The sequence below is a fragment of the Mastomys coucha genome, unplaced genomic scaffold (genome assembly GCF_008632895.1).
Source record: "Mastomys coucha isolate ucsf_1 unplaced genomic scaffold, UCSF_Mcou_1 pScaffold22, whole genome shotgun sequence".
Taxonomy (NCBI): domain Eukaryota; kingdom Metazoa; phylum Chordata; class Mammalia; order Rodentia; family Muridae; genus Mastomys; species Mastomys coucha.
Genome location: NW_022196905.1, coordinates 200,488,114 through 200,509,481, shown reverse-complemented (window position 1 = coordinate 200,509,481; position 21,368 = coordinate 200,488,114). Strand labels below are relative to the sequence as shown.

Below are 21,368 nucleotides of genomic sequence, written 5' to 3'. Positions count from 1 at the left end.
ACCAAATTTTTACCCTCACCTAATGTCTGTGCCACCCTCCAAGCAAATCCATTGTTCATTGAAACAGTTGGCGAATGAATTTATGGAGAGACAATCTTAATACCTACACCATTTCTTAAATGAATGTAACCTGTTCTCTGTGGGCTGAGAATGAAGTCACTCACTCAAGTCAATAGCTTTGACCATAGCAGGAAGTCTGTATCCAAAAGTCGAGCCTAGATATAATAAGCAGATGACTAATATTTCCTTTTTACAATAATAATAATTATGGATAACTAATTTAAATAAAACTTAGCAAAGCAAAAAATATTGGAATTATCAGAATAGTTAGTAATAAAACATGAATACAGGAGCTGGAGAGATGGCCAGTGATTGAGAACACTAGCTGCTCTTCCAGAGGAACCAGGTTCTAGCTTCCACATGGGTCCACAAACATTTGTAATGCCAGCTTGAGTAGATTTTATGGCCTCTTCTAGTCTCTTCAGACACCAGGCACCAACTGATGAATAGACATATATTCAGGCAAAACACTCATACACATAAATAAATAAAATTTAAAAAACCAAATATATATATATTTAAGAGTAATATATATTATATTACAGGGTATATATTAATATGGCCTTATAATTATAGCCCATACAAGGAAAGATATATTTTTAAGGATATTTATGATGTTTAATCTTGGTTGTCAACAAAACTGGACCTAGAATCAGCTAAAAGGTAAATCACTGGGAGCGCCTGTAAAAGATGTCCTTGATCAGGTTATTTGAAGTGGGAAGATATATCCTCATGTGGACAGCACCTTCTGGTGGCAGACCAATCTCCGAAGCTTTGTTACCTGCTTGCCTTCACTCTCACTAGCAAGTTCATCTACTCTGTTGCTTCTGCTTCTTTCTTTGCTGTATTCCTTCCCTGATTCCATTACCTATCTTCTTCAGACTTCAGTATCAACTAAAGACCAGTGCTCTCCGTTCAGGCCTTTAGTCCAGACTAGGGATGATGAAGCATCCAGCCTCAGAGTGAGCAGCTACTGGATTCCTGGCCTTTCAGGTGTGAGACAGACATTTTTGGAAGACCTAAAATGCGTCATGTAAGCCAATCTAATAAGCCCTTTTATAATATAGATTCACTCTATAGGTTATGTTGCTCTATAGTACCTTGAGTAAGTAAGATACCACCTGAAAGATACTTTATTAGGATTTAGGATGTAGCATAAAGAGGAACAGCAAACAGACTCCAAGATATAATGGGAAATGCAAATCAGCAAGAAATTATTCACTTTTGTACCACTGACATGATTAGCATGAGGGACCTATATTTTCAAAAGCATGGCTAAGGTAAAAGACACATGAATCATGAAAGAAGGTACAAACCTAATTACAAACCCAATTGTTTTTCTAGTTTTAACTTTGTTATATAAATGTGTATATGTGTGTATGTATGTATGTATATATATATATGTATATATGTATGTATGTATATATGTATGTAGAATAAGTATATACAAATAACTGAAGTATAAAAGTCATTATGAAGCCTCACAGCATTAGAATGGCTGTTCTTACAGTGTAAAAGTTTGCTGAGATATATAAAAGATTTTGGGTCTGGCTAATCCTATCTGAGTTTTTATTCACAAGTTCTTTATATTAAATTTTTAATTGAAGTGGTTAAAACTGCAAAAAAAATAGGAATAAAACTCAGAACTGAAAGTTATGTGATAAAGAGTACCAAGTAATTTCAATAGAAAAGAAAATTTCTGGAACAAATGAAACTGGAAAAACTGAATACCCATTTAAAAAAAAAATCAATCTCTTTAAAGCAAGGCGAGAAAACCAGGCAGGGATGGTGGTCAGTCTGAGCTGAAAGGACAGAACTGGGAGTCTAAGGAAAATAAAGGCTAGTGTCGTCAGGAGGAGTACTAAAAACTAGGACACACAGAGAAAACAGACTTCACAAAGCTGATGGATGTCATTAGCTGAACACGGACTTGCACATCAGGTGTGAGGAGGTCACTGTCGTCTTGAGAGAAGCCCACCCAAAAGGAAGGGAGGAGCAAGGCTTGGAGTTTATAAAGAGCCAGAAATACATCCTATTTCCATCAGTGAGAGCAGAAATACTCACAGTTCACCAACGAGCCATTAGGCAGATTGTTCAGAACGGTTATTGACTCAGGAGAAGGGAAAGATTAACCATAGACTAAACACTGCTTGATCCCACTTAACAGAGCTTAGTTAGGCAGAAGACCTACAAGGATCAAGATATTCAGAACTAACTTAACTATATTCCAGAACAAAGGTCAGGAATAATGACAGAAATGTAAAAAAAATATATATATATATAAATGTCCTAACAAAATTTAGTGTTTTGCCCTTAAACAAAATAATCAACAATAGAATGATCAACCAATCAAAACCAATGTCCAAATGACAGAGATGATGAGACTACTTACTGGAGAAGGACATTTATAGTGATTATCACAGCTGAATTCTATTGGTTCAACAGACTAAAGAAGACTGGCCGTGGGAGTGACAAGTAAGGAAAGTTGGCCTGGTACATAGTTCAACTGTAGAGTACTTGCAAAACATGCAGAGGCGAAAGAAAAGAAGGAAGAGGAATAATGAGGAGGAGAAATATTGATACTAGACTTGTAAGAGGGAAGACCAAAACAAACAAACAATCAAAACAACAACCACAACAACAAAACAACCCAGAAAAAGTGACAGCCAAGAATATTCCTAAAATGGTAACAGCTGTGACTCATAAACCCAAGAAACACAAGCCAAGCAATAGGATAGATGTGATAACAAAGTATCAACGCCAAACTCTCTGACAACAGGCCTTTAGGAGAATGACAAGTAGCAATAAGACAGCCATACACTGCACACAGAGGAGGGGGCAGTCATACACTGCACACAGAGGAGGGGGCAGCCATACACTGCACACAGAGGAGGGGGCAGCCATACACTGCACACAGAGGAGGGGGCATCCATACACTGCACACAGAGGATGGCTAAGACTGAGTTATCCAAGATAACTGATGGCTTTCCAAGATAAATAGTGGAACAGTGTTTTCAGAATAGAAAAGAAAAAAAAAAAAAACCCATGAGGCTAGAATTCCATAGTTCATGAACAAATATTTGCTAAAGGCAGGCATGGTAAACATTTACAGACATATATAAGTTGAAAGAACTTAATTACTGAGATTACAGCATAGCAACTCTTAGTTACTCTTCGTAGATGATAAAGAGCACTGGAAATGGCAAATACAAAGTAGACACATAGTACCTTTTCACTTACTGCTCAAGTCTCTTGAGAGAACTAATGGTTGGAATAGATTATGAACTTCATAGCATAAATACAAGCAAAGTAATTGCCTCACCCATAACAATAACCGAACAAAGGTAGGAAGAAAGTAAGTTCAAGATTATTATGATCAACTAGGCTAAGCACTGAAATCATTTGAAAATATATTCCATAAAAATATATACTTTATAACTTTAAATCATTCTGAGCTAACAGGCTAATGAAGTATAGCTAAAATAGCAAGAGAAAACAGAAGAAAAAAACAGATGGATGATAAGAGAAAATAAAGCAAAGTGGTAAATTTAAACTGTGTAGAATGTAAATAGTATAAAAATACTAATTAGGTGTTATGAGTGGATTAAAAAAGGCAACCCCACATACAATATAAAAGCCTAAATAGACTGAGTGGAGGAGAAGGGTAGATATAATAGCCTAACATAACAATGAGCAACAGAATATAAAAATGACTACACCAATAAAGAATTCTTTAAAAGAAATTAATTATTAAAAATCACAACATAAATGCCTCTCACAAAGGATTATGATAAGTCAAAGAAGCCAGAAACAAAAGAACAAAAAACTTAGAGGGTTGTATTATATGGCATTCTGGAATGAGAATAGATAATCTAAGATGGGAGAATCTCAGGAAAAGAGCCACAGGGGAGACAAAAGACAAAGGATTGAGGAAGGGCCTTAACAATTTGGGGTGATGGCAATGCTCTGTATGTTACTAACAGTTAGCATTATGCACTATGTAGGTCCACAACGTACAACCACAGTGTGTGAATACCATTATCCATACAATAACAGAAAAGGAGAAAACATCTAATAGTGAATTCTGATGATGATGACATGCTGTGAAACCCTTATAGAAAAGAATACTAACATCTGCAGTTTACTCTGAGTTATGTCAAACATAAGACTGACAAATAGAGCTTAGATATTGACAAAGTACAGTAAGGTACTAATGGCATATGTAAATGGATGATTTATAAGACCCACTGTGCTACACATTTGAAATTTTTCATTATAAAATTCTAGGAATTTATGTATGATGACACAATGGGATATTGCACCAACATAAATAAAGAGAACTTTAAAATGAAGTATTTTCACTTAAAAATAAAGTAAAAAACAAGGCAAAAAATAAAAATTGGATATGATAAATAATGCAAAATAAAAGGAGAAATGTTTACAAACATGTACATATGTATATAAACACACATACACATATATACATATATACACATACATATGCACAGGAGACAGAGGCATGCAGATCTGAGTTCAAAGTCAGACTACAGAACAAGTTCCAGGACAGCCAAACTTAGGTAGTAAGTTGCTTAGGTAAGAGGTTAAAAACAGGTAGCTGGAACAAGGCAGGCATGTTCCAGTCCCAGCAAGCAGCAGAATTCAGCAGCTTTGGTCACGTGGCTCTCGCTTTAGAGTCAAGAATAGAAGGGGTTACTGATATAATTGATGCTGGCTACCTGGAACTAACAAATTAGCAGTGATTGTAAGAATCACCCAGGTGGTACTGGTTTTGAAGGCATGAAGGGGTCATGGAGAGCAGCTGAGGCTTGGCACCAGGGAAAGCCACTGGTGATGGTACAGCCTCAGTTGCAATTGATGGCCCAGCATGTAGGGGCCATGATGCAGAGAATTGGCACCACGAAGAGAACCTACGAGAGGCTATTGGTGAAGACCCCAGTGTATTGGAGATGCCAGTACCATGGAATGACCACCAAGAACACTAGGAGGAGTGGAGTGGCTCAACCTGAGCTTAGAGTGCAACAGAGAACAGAGCTGGAGAGTAACCCACGCCCCTTGGAGGAGCCCAGAAGATCATGTGTGGATCCCTGACATCAGAACAAGAAGCTGTAAAGTCAAAGTTGCCTTAGAGACCCCAAGATGTTAGAGATCCCAAAGCTGTGGGAAACTTGCTGAGGAAAGCTGCTAATGGGGAACGGAATCAGCCCAAAAATTTTTGATGCAGCCAACAAAGCTGAAAGGAGTTAAACATCAGACACAGAGATGCAGAGTTTGGAGTTTGCCCAGCTGGTTTTTGATCTTGCTTTGGTCCATTATTTCCTCAAGACATTTTGGAATGGTAATATTGGAAGTATGTGATCTGGTTTTTGATTTTGACTTTTATAAGTGATAACAGTTAAGAGATTGCATGAATCTCAGAAGAGACTTTGGACTTTAAAACACTGCTGAGACTGTGAAAGACTATGGGGATTTTTGAAGTTGGATTAAAATAAAGGTATTTTGCATTATGTTAAGGCTAGGTATGGCCCCTATAGACTCATATACTTGAACAAGCCTATGGGAGCCAGGGAGTGGAATATGGTAGTTTGAATATGCTTGGACCATGGGAAGTAGCACTATTAGGAGGTGTAGCCTTCTTAGAGGAAGTGTGTCATTATAGAGGTGGGGGCTTTGAGGTCTTATATATATGTTCAAATCTGGCCAGTGTGATCCAGTCCCTCCTCCTGTCTGCCTTCAGATCAAGATGTAGAACTCTTAGCTCCTCCAGTACCATGTCTGCCTGCACAATGCCATGCTTTCCACTATGACAATGGATTAAGCCTCAGAAACTGTAAGCTAGCCCTAAATGTTTGCCTTTGTAAGAGTTGTCTTGGTGCTGTCCCTTCACAGCAATAAAACCCTAACATAGAAGTTGGTACCAGGGACCATGGTATTTCTGTGATAGGCTGGACCATGTTTTTGTTTGAAGAAACATGGATTTGGGGACTTTGGATTTGGAAAGCAGTGAAATATTTTAAGTGGAGCTTATAGGTCATCCTAGTATGAATATGGAAGATATTAGTGCTGAAACAAAACAAAACAAAACAAAACAAAACAAAAAACCTGACCCCCCCCCCCAATCCACTGAGTCAAATTGGTGTTATCTGCACACTCCTGGGTACATCTCCATTCAGTGGAGGATGACAGAGATAATAAGCTGTAAAGAAACCTTCAATTCCCCCTCCTCTGGAAGCCATGAGCTCTCTATAGTTACTTAGGGTTAGAAGCTCAAGACTGCTTCCCTTTCCTTGATACAATGCTGACTGGCTTGATATAGACAACTGCAGCACTATAAATTTATGACTGCAGTCCTGTCATGCCCAGAGGACAGTGTTATGATCCAGTCATCTTCACACTCTGCTCTTACAATCTTTCCAGTCCCTCTTCTATGACAGTTCCTGCATGCCTGTGTGCTCTCTAGCCATCTTTCCCTTTGTCTTGCCATCTGCCATAGTGAGTGTGTGTGTGTGTGTGTGTGTGTGTGTGTTTTATAGATATTTGACTTAGGCTAAGCACTTCACTTCCATTTATTCTCTGCACTTTGACCAGTTGTGAGTGTCTATATTAACCACCAGAAAGACCCAATTTTAGTCTCCCTTCCACGCTAATAAGTCTATATTTGTTGAAGTCAGTAGAAACTCTTTATGCTAAGGATCTATAGAGCCCTCCCAAGGCTCCTTGTTTAATTTTCTTGTTGTAAAATTTGAGTTTTAGTCATCCATGTTGAATTAAATCAAGTTTCCTAAGCTTTACAAGGGCTCAAAGCTACAGGCGGTGGTACAGACTGTCATTTCAGCACTTGGAGCATAGGCAGAACAATCACCAGCTCAAAGACAGGAATACATAGTGAGATATGGTGAGATAAAATCTCTTGCCCTGAGTTCTGGTTACTCTCTGCTTTGGCTCAGCTAACTACTACTTTCACCAAGTGCTTGCTTGACCTCCAAAGACTCATTTCTGTCATTGTAAGTATTCTCAGAGTAGCCCATTGTTATTATTGTGTTATTTATCAACTACAATTTCCTTTTCGCTTGCCATTTTTTCTATTACTATCCTACCTTTCTCAAGAGGGACTATCCTTAGCTCTCATCATGTTTCTACAGCTTATTAATAGTTGTCATATGCATAAAGAATGATCAGGCTTCTGTACAACTGAAAAGAATTTGACAAAAATAATTAGTGAAATCAATTAAAACAAGTGTTTTTCATAGTCACACTTGTTTATTTAGAGTGTGAACTCAAGAGACCATATGTGGCTGTTTTTTCTTAAAATGTATTTCCAGTGCCTAGAATAATGTAAGAATAAGAACACAGTTGGGTGCTTGGGGAATTCTTGCTACATAAATCACAAAACTCCTCCTAAATGTCTAAGAGGTCTTTCAGAGCTTTTATTGCTCATTTTTATTAGGAATTACTGCTAGAGTTGGGCCAAGTGGAATATACTCAGCATTCAGAGGCAGAGGCAAGAGGATTATAAGTTCAAGGCTAGCCTGGTATATATATTTTTAGTATTATCTTATAAAACAAAGAGCTGGGGAGCTGGGCAACACTTGCCTGTAATTTAATCACTTGGAAGACAAAGAAAGAAGACTGAGTTCAAGACAATCCTAGATACACAGTGAGACATTGTCTCCCCACTAAGCATCTACTTCACTCCAACAAGAACAACAATCAGTAACAACTTAACATGGTGTAAAGGGTTCAAACAATTTAAATACATTTTCTTAATTCCCTCTTCTCTTATATAAAAATCTCTGCAAATGTAAAGACCAAAGTTTTTAAAATTTTCTTTATATTTTACTAGAAGATACTTCATGCCCATGAGGAGATGCCCAGAATTATTCTACCTCTTTAAAGCCATCTACATGTTGTTTCCTCTGGATGGCCAGTATATGAGTTTATGTGAGTGATAAACCAAGTCATGACATTAACATCGTTGTACATACTTTCAGTTGCAGAGAAGGATGTATCCAGTGTCACTTCACCCAGAGGAATCACAAGCTGACCTCCCATCTCCCACTTCTTGCGATCAGAGGAAACGGCATTTTCCTTCTCATACTCTCTTTCATCTTTGTGAACAATGGTCTCACAAGAATCAGAGTGATGATGCTTTTCCTTCTCATCCTCTTGAGCTTTAAGATTTTCATTTAGCCTACGCAGTATTTCTCGCTTACTCTGAAACAGTTACACTTTAATAAGCATATTGTTAAATAAAATGCCTGACAGAAGTTTTGAAAACTGTACTTACTGAAATAGCATTGCTATTCTTTTCCATTTCTTCTGAACTTTCCTGGGTATCAGTTAAACTTCCATCCTTTAAACACAAGATGGATAAAGAGTAAGAGATAAACCATTTGATACTTTATGGTAAAATAGTTGATATTTTTGTTTCTTTTAGCTTTTCATTTAACTGACCCCTGTGAATTTTTCTCATTCCTGTAAAATGTTAACACAACTTCTTTCAGTATCAATAATAATAAGCATTTAAATATTATCAACTAGTTAATAAAATTAATAAGGGTCAATTCTCAATTATGTGTCACATTTGTGGGTTACAGCTAACAATTATCTCTTTTTCCTCTTCAGCATCTCATATTTGGTAATTTAAGGTCAACAAAAGATGCGAAAAGAAAATCCATATACTTTATTTACTAGAGCTAGAAAAGGGGTCACTATTTTTGCTTTTTTTTTTTTTTACTTCTAAAAAAAAAATTACAGTTCTTGGGGCTAGAGAGAAAGCTCAGTAAAGAACATTGGCTGCTCTTGCAGAGGAACCAGGTATCATTTCCCAGTATCCACAACTATCTGTAACACCTGTTCTAAAAGATCTAACACCCTCTTCTGGTCTCTGGAGGCATCAGGCATGCATGTTGTGCACTGAGATACATACAGACAAAACACCAAAGGACCCAAGGAGCTGAAGGGTCTGTAGCCCCTTAGGATGAATAATAATAGGAACTAACTAGTACCCTCAGAGCTCCCAGGGAGCAAACCACCAACCAAAGAGTACACATGGTGGGACTCATGGCTCTAGCAGCATATGTATAGCAGAGGATGGCCTAGTCGGTCATCAATGGAAGGAGAGGCCCTTGGTCCTGTGAAGGTTTATGTCCCAGTATAGGGGAATGCCAGGGCCAGGAAGCAGTAGAGGGTGGGGTGGTGAGCACGGGGAGGAGGGAAGGAACAGGTTTTTTTTTGTTTGTTTGTTTTGTTTTTTCCAGAGGGGAAACCAGGAAAGGAGATATCATTTGAAATGTAAATAAAGAAAATATCTAATTAAAAAAAAACAACCAATACACATAAAATAAATATTTCTTAAAAAGAAATAATCTTAGAGACTGAACTTGCCTTATTAAGTGTTCTACTAACTGAGCTAAATTCTCAGTCCCAGGGCATGTTTTGGTAGATAAAGTAATTTAGGATGAGCTGTGCTATTCTGAAACCATCTTTATGTTGTACACATATACACACACACAGACACACACACCAAAGCCATAGCATTAGACATAATTGACAACTTGTTTTTTTCTCTCTAAGGAAAGAGGTTAGAAAGAATCAAGAATAGATTCATACTTATTTGTGTCATTAATAATGTAAATTTTACTTCTAATTAGCACAATGAAGATATTCTAAACAACTTAATATTTAAAAATATATGAAAAGGAAAAGATTAGTTGTTATGAAGGCTATGACTCAGTGTGACTAAATAACCTTCAAAGTTTTAAGTAAACAGTTTCTAAAAATATAACACAGTAAGAAAAACCATTTAGTCACATGGGCTATCTCAAATTTTATAATATTTAGAAAACATAAGGAAATAGTGGTCAGATCAAAGTAGTACATGTAAACAAGACAAGGAGGATTTTACCCAGGAAAGCAGTCAGAGAGATGAACAGCTACTTGAGATGTGAGACTGGGTACCAGGAAGGAAATCACACAATGGTATCTAAAGTTGCTGTAAACAATGCGGCACATGCAAAGTCATTATCAGAAAGAGACAAAACCTACTAGGGACAACAACGATTCCTATATGAAGCACTGAAGAGTGACGAGGAAATAGTTTAATACTCTGTACAAGGCTCTAAGAAGTCTTTGTAGTAATCAATAACCTCTGCAGCATGAAAAAAACTAATGGATCTCATGAAATCCAAGTTTCAGACAGTAGCTAGGAAAGGAAAACAGAGGTTGCTGAGCTGTTGGGCTCAGTCGATGGCTTTCAGGGCCATGGAAGCCCAAGCAGGCACTCCATGCTCTGAGCCATTTCTCTCAGTCGGAACAGTCTTCCCATTTATATACTTGCAAGTTTAAACTCATACTTGTTCACATTTGTTTGTTTATTATCTGTGTGGTAGACAGAGGCTCAGAAGGAGAAGGTTAAAAAATAACAAATTAAATGTAATTTACAATGAACACCATTTGCCTTGTTACAAAATTTCAAAAAGTTGGGACTTTGTTCCTAGAGTTAGTTACTTTAAGTGCTAAAGAGATATAATTCTTGAAAAAATTGCTAATTATAAAATTTAGGGCATAAAACTGTTTGTCACATTATTTTCGGTTATTGCTTTCAAATGATTTGCACTGCAATTATTTAGCACATGCACAAGCATGAGTGCCTGCTTGCTGCCGCTACAACTTCATGCACATGGAGGTCAGAAGAAAACTTGTAGGAGTCGTTCTCTTTACCATGTGCATCAATCTCAGATGTCAGGCACTGTGGCAAGCACCTTTCCCCACTGAGCCATCTTACCAGTCTGTTAGTAAACTGTTTTAAAGTGGAAGTCATTTTAACATATGTCCCCTACTCTTATACACAGCATTTGTGACACACTGGTTCTAAGAACTGTCTACTACCTTGCCAAAACCCACAGGTGCTCATTCTCATATTTAAAATGGGTACATGCATATAGCCTATGTATATCCTCCATATAACAGGAATAATTTCTCAGTTAGTTACAAGATATAACAACATAACCATATATCTATAGCATTATGCACTATTATGTACTATTTAAATAGTAGTACTATAGAAGCTATCATTACAGATAGGCCTGTGCGATACACAGCAGTAACAACATGACTTTCTTTCTCAAACACTTTGGATGTGAAATTGATAGACTATGTAAATGGGGAGTCCTTAGAAGCAGAGTATTCAAGGTAAATTTATTCATGGCAGAGTCCTAGATAAAGCCTATGGGCAGAAAACTTCCAATATTCAGTTCAAAAATGTTCAAAAAATTCAAGAAGATAGATTCTCTAGAAAAAACAAGGAGACATGAGGAACTAATGTCAATTCTTTAAATTTATTTTTATTTAAAATAATATCTAGTCTTTGAAGGGTTCTAAATTTTATGAAACTTACCAGGCCCACTTCTTTCAAAGCTGAAGTCACAGAAATAACAGGTTTCATCTGCTGCTTTGATGGAGAACCATCTGTTTCAAGATTCTCCAAAGGTGGAGGAACATCTGAGCTTTTTACCCTCACCACCAACTGCAGGAGACAGAATACACAGTTAAATGTGCTGGATTTCATATTTTCATGGAGAAATAGAAGGCCTCAATCTCTTTTATGCATAGTACAGATCTTTCTCATTCCTAAATTATTCATTTTTGTTGGACACTATGATACATATGATAGCAAAACAGTGAACATGAAAATCTTCCAACCTCATATGTAAATACAGTCCTAAATAAAACTGGTTACCACTGTACAACGTGTCTCATAAAATGATCCCCCAAAGTCTTCTAGAAAAAATGCACTAACAAGCTGGCAGGTGCATTATATTCCTATCTGCAGCAATCACCATGTAGATAATGAATACTGAGAATCAGTAAGGCTTGTTGTTCTCTCCTAAAGGACTGCAAACTGCAATGGAAAGGGGGAAAGAAGCAAATCTCTATGTTACTGAGAGATGCTAGTGGTCTGGAATAGACTGAAGCAACAAAGATGAGCAAGAACTGACTGTGCAGGCCAGAAGAACTGATTGTGCAGGCTGAAAGAGATGCCAAAGACAGTAGCCTCTGTGGCTCCCGGCCCCCGGCACCCCCCCAGCAGCCCTCAAAGTCAAAGTCGGACACTTCTACAGTCATAGCTTCAAACTCCAACTCACTAGCATTGTAACTTTTCATTATTTCTTGGCCTAAGACTCATTTTTTTCTGTAACAGAAGAGCACTGTCCCCATTTTCTCTTTTCTGAAGAGATCAAATGAAATAATTACTGTGAAGCACACAGCAAGTATTGATTTAACCTGTATCAAATAAGGTCATCTGGCTTCAGCACCAAAAGCCTAGCCTTACTGATGAATTAGCTTGCAGGAACCATGCTTCTGATCTTTAGAATGCACAATTAAAACAAAAAGTCATGTGTGCATAATCAGAGTTTAAAGTTTAGGTAGTGCATTCAGAGTCTTAGAACAGAAGCTCACAAGAGACAGCGAGCCACAAGTCAAATGCTTTTCCTTATTAATTCAAACAAAACTCAAGATTCAAAAAGATTAAAATGTAATAGAGTTGTATGAATAATTAGGCAGAAGTTATAAAATGGGTTGAAACAATTTCATCAAGGTAAGTATGTCATTAAATGGCCTTCGCTACTTTACAGTTCATTTTAATTCATGATTTCAAAGATTATCTTAAAAGTCATTTTTGAAATTATTGGGCAGGTACCTAAACATAGGGGCAAAGAGGAAATCCTGAAAAAAAAAAGACTCATATGCAAATTCTCTCAATGAGTTATACTTCATTTACTCATAATTATTTTTATGTATATATGGAGGCCAAAGATGGATCTTATGTGTCTTCTTCAAGCACTCTCCACCTTTTTTAGTAGGTAAGATGTCTCAGTGAACCTGAAGCTTGTAGATTTGTTTAGACAGGCTGCTGACCGAATCCCAAGGACCTGTCTCAGCCTCCCCAGTCCTGTAATCACAGGTGGTTACTGCCTTGCCAGCCGCTAATATCAGTGCTGTGGATCTGAACTCAGGGTTGTAATAGCTGGAACTTTGCCACCAATGGCATTTCCCTATCTGTTTGTATCCATACTTGTTAAAAAGTTCCTTCAGGGTGGAGATAGAGTTCAACAGTAGAACAGTTGTCTAATGGGAGGATGGTCTTGATATTCAGAACCCTAAAAATTAACTTTTTCTTATTCATGTAATTCTTAAATTCATAAACTATTGTATAAATAAGATATTAGTGCAGCTCTCTGAAAATGTAGGCTTATGTCAGAGCTCAGTTGTGTCTAGCATTTGTCTAATGCAAAGCACTGGGTTCCAGCCCTAGTACTTCATAAACCTGTCTTGGTGGTACATGCCTCAAAGTCTAGCACTCATAGATAGAGGAAAGAAGATGCAAAGGTCAAGGTCATCCTTAGCTCCACAGTAAGTTTAAATTCAGCCTGGGCTATGAGATGCTGTCTCCAAACCAAAACCAAATCTTCATGTAATATACTTAGCTTTGGTTTTGAGTGTGAAAATTCTTTAACTTGGTCTTAATATTTTCAAGGAAGCTATAAAGCATAAATAATTAGTGGAAGTATTTCTACATTAAACTAGACCTTAAGAGAAGCCTCCAGTAGCAGACAAACATCTAAGTTAAGACTGATGAGCTAAACAGGGTCTGATACCAGAGACTAAGATTCACTACAAGCTGTGATTATGTGAAAATGAAAGAGCCCAAGGTAAGTCAATCTTAAACCAAAATATTGACATAATACTTTGATCACAATGTCTATTCCTATACCAATGCCATGCAGTTTTTATTACTATTGCTCTGTAGTATACCTTGAATTCAGGGATGATGATACCTCCAGAGGTTCTTTTGTTGTTCAGGACTTTCAGCTATCCTGGTTTCTTTATTTTTCATATGAAGTTGAGATTTGCTCTGTCAAGGTCTGTAAACAACTATGTTAGAATTCTGATGGGAATTGCACTGAGTTTGTAGATTGCTTTTATAAGATGGCCATTTTCACTATGTTAACCCTACTGATCCATGAGCATGGAGATCTTTCCATCTTCTGGGATCTTCTTCAGTTTCTTTCTTCAGCAACTTGAAGTTCTTGTCATATAGGCATTTCACTTGCTTGGGCAGAGTTACACTAAGATATTTTATATTATTCATGACTATTGTAAAAGGCATTGTTTTTCTAATTTCTTGCTCAGCCTATTTATCATTTGTATTAAGGATGGCTACCATTTTCTTTGAGTTAATTTTGTATCCACCCACTTTGCTGAAGGTGTTTTATCAGCTATAGTAGTTCTCTGGTAGAGTCTTTGGGGTTTCTTAGGTATACTACATATCATCTGCAAATAGCAATATTTTGACGTCTTCCTTTCCAATTTGCATCCTCTTGATCTCCTTTATTTTGTCTTATTACTCTAGCTGGAACTTCAAGTACTATATTGAATAGACAGGGAGAGAGTGGGCAGCCATGTCTTGTCCCTGGTTTTAGATTAAGTTTCTCTCAATTTAATTTGATGTTGGCTATTGGCTTGCTGTATATTATTTTTATTATGCTTAGGTATGTGTCTTGGATACCTGATCTCTCTAATACTTTTTAACATGAAGGGGTGTTGGATTCTGTCAATGACTTTTTCAGTCTCTAATGAAATGATCATGTAATTTTTTTTCTTTCAGTTTCTTTATATGGTAGATAACATTGATGATTTTTGTATATTGAATCATCCCTGAATCTCTGGGATGAAGCCTACTTGATCATAGTGTATGATGTTTCTGATGTATTATTCCTCAATTTGATTTGCAAATATTTTATTGAATATTTTTGCATCAGTGCTCTTAAGAGAGTCTGTCTGAAATTCTGTTTCTTTGTTGCATCTGTTTGGTTTAGGTATCAGGGTGACTGTGGCTTCAGTGTTTCCTCTGTTTCTATTTCATGTAACAGTTTGAGGAGTATTGGCATTAGCTCTTTGTTGAAAGAATAGAATTCTGAACTAAAACCATCTGGCCTTGGGCTTTTTTTTTGGTTGGGAGACTTTTTATGACTGCTTCTATTTCCTTAAGGGTTACACGGCTGTCTAAATAGTTTACCTGATCTTAATTTAACTTTGGTAAGTGCTATCTGTCTAGAAAACCATCCATTTCATTAAGATTTATATTTTTCAATTTTGTGGAGCATGGGCTTTTGAATGAGGATCTTAAGATTCTTTGAATTTCCTTGTTTGTTGCTATGTCTCTCTTTTCATTTCTGATTTTGTTAATTTGTCTGTCACTTGGTTAGTTTGGATAAGGGTTTGTCTATCTTGTTGAGTTTTTCAAAGAACCAGCTCTTGGTTTTGTTTATTCTTTATATTGCTTTTGTTTGTTTCTTGGTTTCCAATTGATTGATTTCAGCCCCGATTTTGATTATTTCGTGTCTTCTACTCCTGTTTGGTGTTTGCTTCTTTTTTTTTCCCCTAGATCTTTCAGGAGTAGTTTTAAATTGCTGGCATGAGAGTTTTCTAATTTCTTTATGGAGGCATTTAGTGCTATGACATTTCCTCTTAGCACTGCTTTCATTGTGTCCCATAATTTGTGTATGTTGTACCTTCATTTTCATGAATTTTGTAGGAAAATGGATGAAACTTGAGAATATTATCCTAAGTGAGGTAACCCAGACCCAAAAGGACATGCATGATATGTACTTACTGATAAGTGGATATTAGCCAAAAAGTACAGAATACCTACCCTACAATCTACAGACCCAAATAAGCTAAACAAGAAGGAAGGCCCAAGGGAAGATGTTTGAATCTCACTTAGAATAATCATAGGAGTTAAAGGGAGGGAGGGAACTAGGTGGGGGAAGGTGAAGAGAGGGGAAAGGGGGTTCAAGATCATGTGTGGGGAGAACAGGAGCAACTGCCAGATGGTCATGTGAATGAATGGGAATCTGCAGCTGGCAGGGGTGGGGGATGGGAGGCATCGTAAGGAAGTGGCAGAGACTTGGGATAGGGGAGGCTTCCAAGAATCAATGGGGGTGACCTTAGCTGAGATTCACAGCACAGCACTGGGGATATGAAACCTTAAGAGGCCACCTCCTGCAGCTAAGCAAGGAGCCCCAGTGGAACAAGAGGGACACCAACCTACCCACAAAATTATCAACCCAAAATCTATCCTGTCTACAGGAAATGCAGGGGGATGGAACAGAGACTACAGGAGTGGCCAAGCAGTAACTAGCCCAACTAGAGACCTACCCATTGGGTAAGCACCAATGCCCAACACTACTAATGATACTCTGTTATGCTTTCAGAGAAGAGTCTAGCATAACTGTCCTCTGAGAGGCTCCATCTAGCAGCGACTCAGAAGGATGCAGAGACCCATAGCCAAATAGTGGATGGGTCTTGGGGATTCTTATCAAGAATTTGGGGGAAGGACTGGGGGTCCTGAAGGGGACAGGACATCCTTAGAGAGACCAAAAGAGTCAGCTAACCTGGCCCTTTGGGGGCTCTCAGAGACTGAACCACCAACCAAAGGGCATACATGGGCTGACCTCCCCATACATATGTAGCAGATATTCAGCTTGGTCTTCTTGTGGACCCCGAACAACTGGAGTCGGGGCTAGCCCAAAAGCTGTTGCCTGTACATGGGATATGTTCTTTTAGTTGGGCTGCCTTGTCTGGCCTCAGTGGGAGAGCATATGGCTAGCGTGCAGACTTGATGTCTAAGGTGAAAGGATACCCAGGGCGGATCTCTACCCTCTCAGAGGAGAAGGGGAAGGTGGGATGGGGGAAAGGACTGTGGGAATGGGGACCAGAAGAGGGGGCAGCGATCAGGGTGTAAAGTGAATGAATAAATAAAAAAGGAATAGAAAAGAATTCACATTCTCTTAAAATAAAGTGACTAAGATTTTAAAGTACCGTTACTAGCAAAGGAGAAGGTATTACACTGGCCCCTTAATTCAGAAAGCTCTCAAATACAAAAGTATCAAAAAACTGAAATCAACAAAGTCAACAAAGTCTTATCAGTCTTCTCCAGTGACAAATCCTGATAGGTTAGCCAATCCTATGTGGTCAGTCCTTAACACATACACACGGGCAAACGCTAAAGGGGCTCAGTAGGCTGTGTGTGAGTATGAGAGGAGGGGGGGGAGAGAAACAGTGATAATGAAAGAAGAGGTTCTGAGTGTGATAGGGCATGTGTATTAGGGGGAACAGGTGAAGTTGGAAGATGGAGACTGTAGCGTGAAAATCATGTAAATACGGTACTTATGCATGAAATTCTCAAAATAAAATAGGTATCTAAAAACCCACAAAGTTTTATAGAAGATAAAACCCATGAAATCTTAAAACCAAACACAACAGTTTTAAAGATGAAATTGATTACATGGCTAAGTCTAGAACATTTACTTCCTTCTAAGCATAGTTTTATAAAACACAACCAGTTTTAAATATAAAAATTTTCAACAAGAATAAAGTATTGACTTGAAAAGTCTTCTAAGTCAGATTTGTATATATAAGTGTGAGTGTGAGTGTGTGTGTGCAACATACAAATGCATGTTGTCCAGGCTGGCTTCTAGCTCATAACACATGGCCCAGCACGGAGACTCCTGTTTCAGCCTCCTAAATGCTGGGCACACAGGCATGCAGCACCATATTCTAGATAAGAAACCAACCTTCCTTCCTTCCTTCCTTCCATCCTTCCTTCCTTCCATCCTTCCTTCCTTCCTTCCTTTCTTCCTTCCTTCTTTCCCTCCTTTCCTCTCTCTCTCCCTCTCTCCCTCCCTCCTTCTTTCCTCTCCCCGCTCCCCCCTCTATTCTTAGTAATAGGAATTGAATCCAAAATGTGGATTCAATTCACCAGGTGTGGTGGTTTAATGTTTGGCTCAGGGAGTGAGTGGTATTATTAGGAGGTTAGGAAGTGTGCCCTAACCAGTTTTCTCCCTACTTCCTTTTGAACAAGATGTAGAACTCTCAGCTCCTCCATCGCCATGCTTGCCTAAACAGTGCCATGCTTCCTGCCTTGGTGATAATGGACTGAACTTACAAACCTGTAAGCCAGCCCCAATTAAATGTTGTTCCTTATAAGAGTTGTATTGGTCATGGTGTCTTCCCAGCAATGGAGACCCTATGTAAGACAGCAGGCAAGCCCTGTACTGCTGAGCTATGTGCCTGGTCCTTACAAGACAGGTTTTAAAGCAATCCTATGGAAGCACACAAGCCGCCGTGTCCTCAGAAGCTTCACATTGTCACACCTCCCCAAAGGTTTTCAGTTATCGCTGTAAGATATTCTATTTCAGATTTCAATGTTACTACGTGCTAAAACTTAATCAGCAGTGCCACCAAATGACAAAAGTAAAAAAAGGGACCAGCTTCAATGTAAGAAGCTTTATCAAGTCTTAAGTCACAGAACAGTAAATGTCATTTCATCTGTATATGTGGATTAGTGAGGATGAGTAAGTATATCAGGACCATAATTAAGGGCCTGATTTCATCTTCTAAACATAGAATAATTTCATACATAGTTTGGTAGCACCCAAGGATGTTCTTTCTTTAAAAAACTACTTCAGACTATTAGCTGGCAGGCATCCCAATCCAGATACATTTTCCCTCCCTATATCAGGCTATATTCAATAAACAAATGTTTCCTGAACAATTCTATAGACACAAATTTGAAATAAGCTGAGTCACAAAATCCCAACAAATGTATCCACTTGTTTCTTATCATCACCATGACAAAGATAATCCTATTTTGGGTTTTCTGAATTCTATGAACTTGAGCTGTGGGAGGCAAGCTATTCTAAGGTGTAGAGCCTACATGGCTAGAGAAAACAATAACATTTGACAAATGTGCTATGCCAGTGTCCACATGCCAATCACAGAGTGAACTGAGACACAGGCATTCACCTGACCTTAAGGTAACAAAGCAAGAAAGTAGAAGCCTGCGGCAAAGTGGGTCTGTGTGTGCATGCTGATAGAAGCAAATAAGGAGTAGTGGACCCTGTGACGAAGACTGTGAGGAACCAAACAGTGAAATCCAAGTCAACTATTATCAAATAATTTGATGTCCAATTGAAATTTTTGCCTTAACTCAGCATTTTAAAAAATAAGGCTGACAGAGGGGTCAAGGACACTATGAGAAAACCCACAGAATAAACTAACCTGGGCCCATGGGGGCTCACAGAGACGGAGCCGTCAACCAGAGCGTATGCATGGGACTGACCTAGGCCCTCTGCACATTTTACAGTTGTGCAGCTTGATCTTCATGTAGGACTCTTAATAATGGGAGCAGGGGCTGTCTCTGACTGTTGCCTGCTTTTGGGATACTTTCCTCCTACCGGAGTGCCTTGTCTAGCCTCAATAGGAAAAGATCCTCCTAGTCTTACATCAACTTGATATGCCAGGGCTAGTTGAGAACTGTGGGAGGACTCCCCTTTTTTGAAGAGAAGCAGAGGGAAAGTGGATGGGGGAGAAGGAGGATGATGGGCAAGGATTGCGAGGAGGGGAGGGCTGGGGAACTGTGGGCGAATGAAAAGTAAATAAATTAATAAAAAGTTAAGGCTTGGGGGCTGGTGAGATGGCTCAGCGGTAAGAGCACCGACTGCTCTTCCAAAGGTCATGAGTTCAAATCCCAGCAACCACATGGTGGCTCACAACCACCCGTAATGAGATCTGAAGCCCTCTTCTGGTGCTTCTGAAGACAGCTACAATGTACCTATTTATAATAATAAATAAATCTTAAAAAAAAACAAAAAAACAAACCACTGAGCTAATCTCACCAGACTCAGTTTTGTTTAAAAAAAAAAAAAAAAAGTTAAGGTTCAATTGGACTACATGTATGCTCGCCATGTTTGATAGATACATCATTATCTACCTACCTTCATGGGCCATGAAAGATATTAGAATGGACTGTGTAAGGTTAATCTAAAAATACAGAAGAACAATGACCCTTATACTTGTGATTGTGATAGTATAGCTGAACATGATAGAAGCTATGAGAAAGATTTAAAAAGAACACCATACACACACAGAGTTTTACACAGACTTGCCCTGAAACAGTTTATAAGAAGGCCCTGGGTTCGATCCTCAGTGCCACAAAATTTACAAACTACAAACCTCAGTAAGAGCCCAAGGACATGAATTGAACAAGGCTTAATTAAGTACAAGAGTCTTACATGCTCTTCCCATACTTTCTTTTCTCTTTCATAAGCTTCCTTTCTTTTTCGCTCCAGCTGTTCTTTTAGTACAGCAGCACGTGCATTTGTTTGGGCCTGAAAATGAAAATCACCAACACAATTAGTTATCAGAAAGATAATCTATAGTCATCATCCTCCAAATGGGTCTAAAGTGATACTCACTTTGTAGCCAATATAGAAGTGTGTGTGTGTGTGTGTGTGTGTGTGTGTGTGTTTCCAGGATAAAAATATATGCTCACTATGTATCCTTCTCACCTTGGATAATATGGGAATGGTTAATATTTGGTAAGTAAAAATAAGTCCAATGTGCTAGAGTGGAAATTAAAATGTACATTTATCTTTGGAGAGAAACAGATACCTGTATATTTCATTTTTATGGCTACTCTTTGGAGACAGTGTCTTGATTTTAACACACACACACACATACACACCCCAGCCTGGCCTTGAATTCATGGCAATCCTCTTGCCTCAGCCCACTGAATGCTGAGATTTTATGAGTATCTACTTTTACAGAATTACATGTGTCACAGTTTTATACATTCACATCATAATTTCACCTAACTGCTCTTCATAAATGTTGTATAAAGAAGAAAAATGCTATTTTCTAGCAATTGTAAGTAAGGTGACTTATAAAGGGGAAATCAAAAGTTAAAGAGAAGAAAATGATCCAAATATATAAAACTCCTAAGACAAACTTTTCTCTCAGAAGTTACACTGTTTAGTCTGTACCTTAAGTGACTCCATTTTTTTGAGCCTCATGTCAGCCTCTTCAGTTGCTTCTTGTCCTTTGGTACCATCAGCTTCTTTCTAGAACAATTGTCAACAGCACACCACTTAGTTAACAGCAGCCAAGCTCAGTGCCACCTCTGACTGAACTGACACCATGTGAGATGAGACCACTCAGCACTGCCACTTTTCTCTGAGAGCTGCACCTGAGCCCTCCAAAGCAAAAGACAGAGAGACCGCGGTTAAGTGCTCTCTACTCCTTTCACAGACACCCGGTATAGGCTCTATAAAGTCCTATGCACAAATAATCTCAGCAGTTTGAAATCATGTACTTAAGATTTACTTCATCCCTACACACTGTTTTCTGGTCTTTGACCTTAATTTTCTTTTAAGGGTTTTAAC

General features: G+C 38.3%; 1 protein-coding gene across 14 annotated transcripts in view; it reads right to left on the bottom strand.

Annotated features, from left to right (window-relative positions):
- Nek1 (NIMA related kinase 1) overlaps nt 1-21,368 on the bottom strand; it is a 142,188-nt gene that overhangs the window by 49,492 nt on the left and 71,328 nt on the right. For 12 of the 14 annotated variants that reach the window (XM_031339911.1, XM_031339909.1, XM_031339904.1 and 9 more), the window contains 5 exons: nt 20,970-21,047; nt 20,220-20,315; nt 11,477-11,605; nt 8,366-8,431; nt 8,064-8,292 (listed from right to left, as the gene is read on the bottom strand). In XM_031339911.1, coding sequence (XP_031195771.1) covers nt 8,064-8,292; nt 8,366-8,431; nt 11,477-11,605; nt 20,220-20,315; nt 20,970-21,047 — 598 coding nt within the window. Of the gene's footprint in view, nt 1-8,063; nt 8,293-8,365; nt 8,432-11,476; nt 11,606-20,219; nt 20,316-20,969; nt 21,048-21,368 lie in introns of those variants that run through there. The other 2 variants (XR_004109987.1, XR_004109988.1) reach the window with 1 other exon arrangement.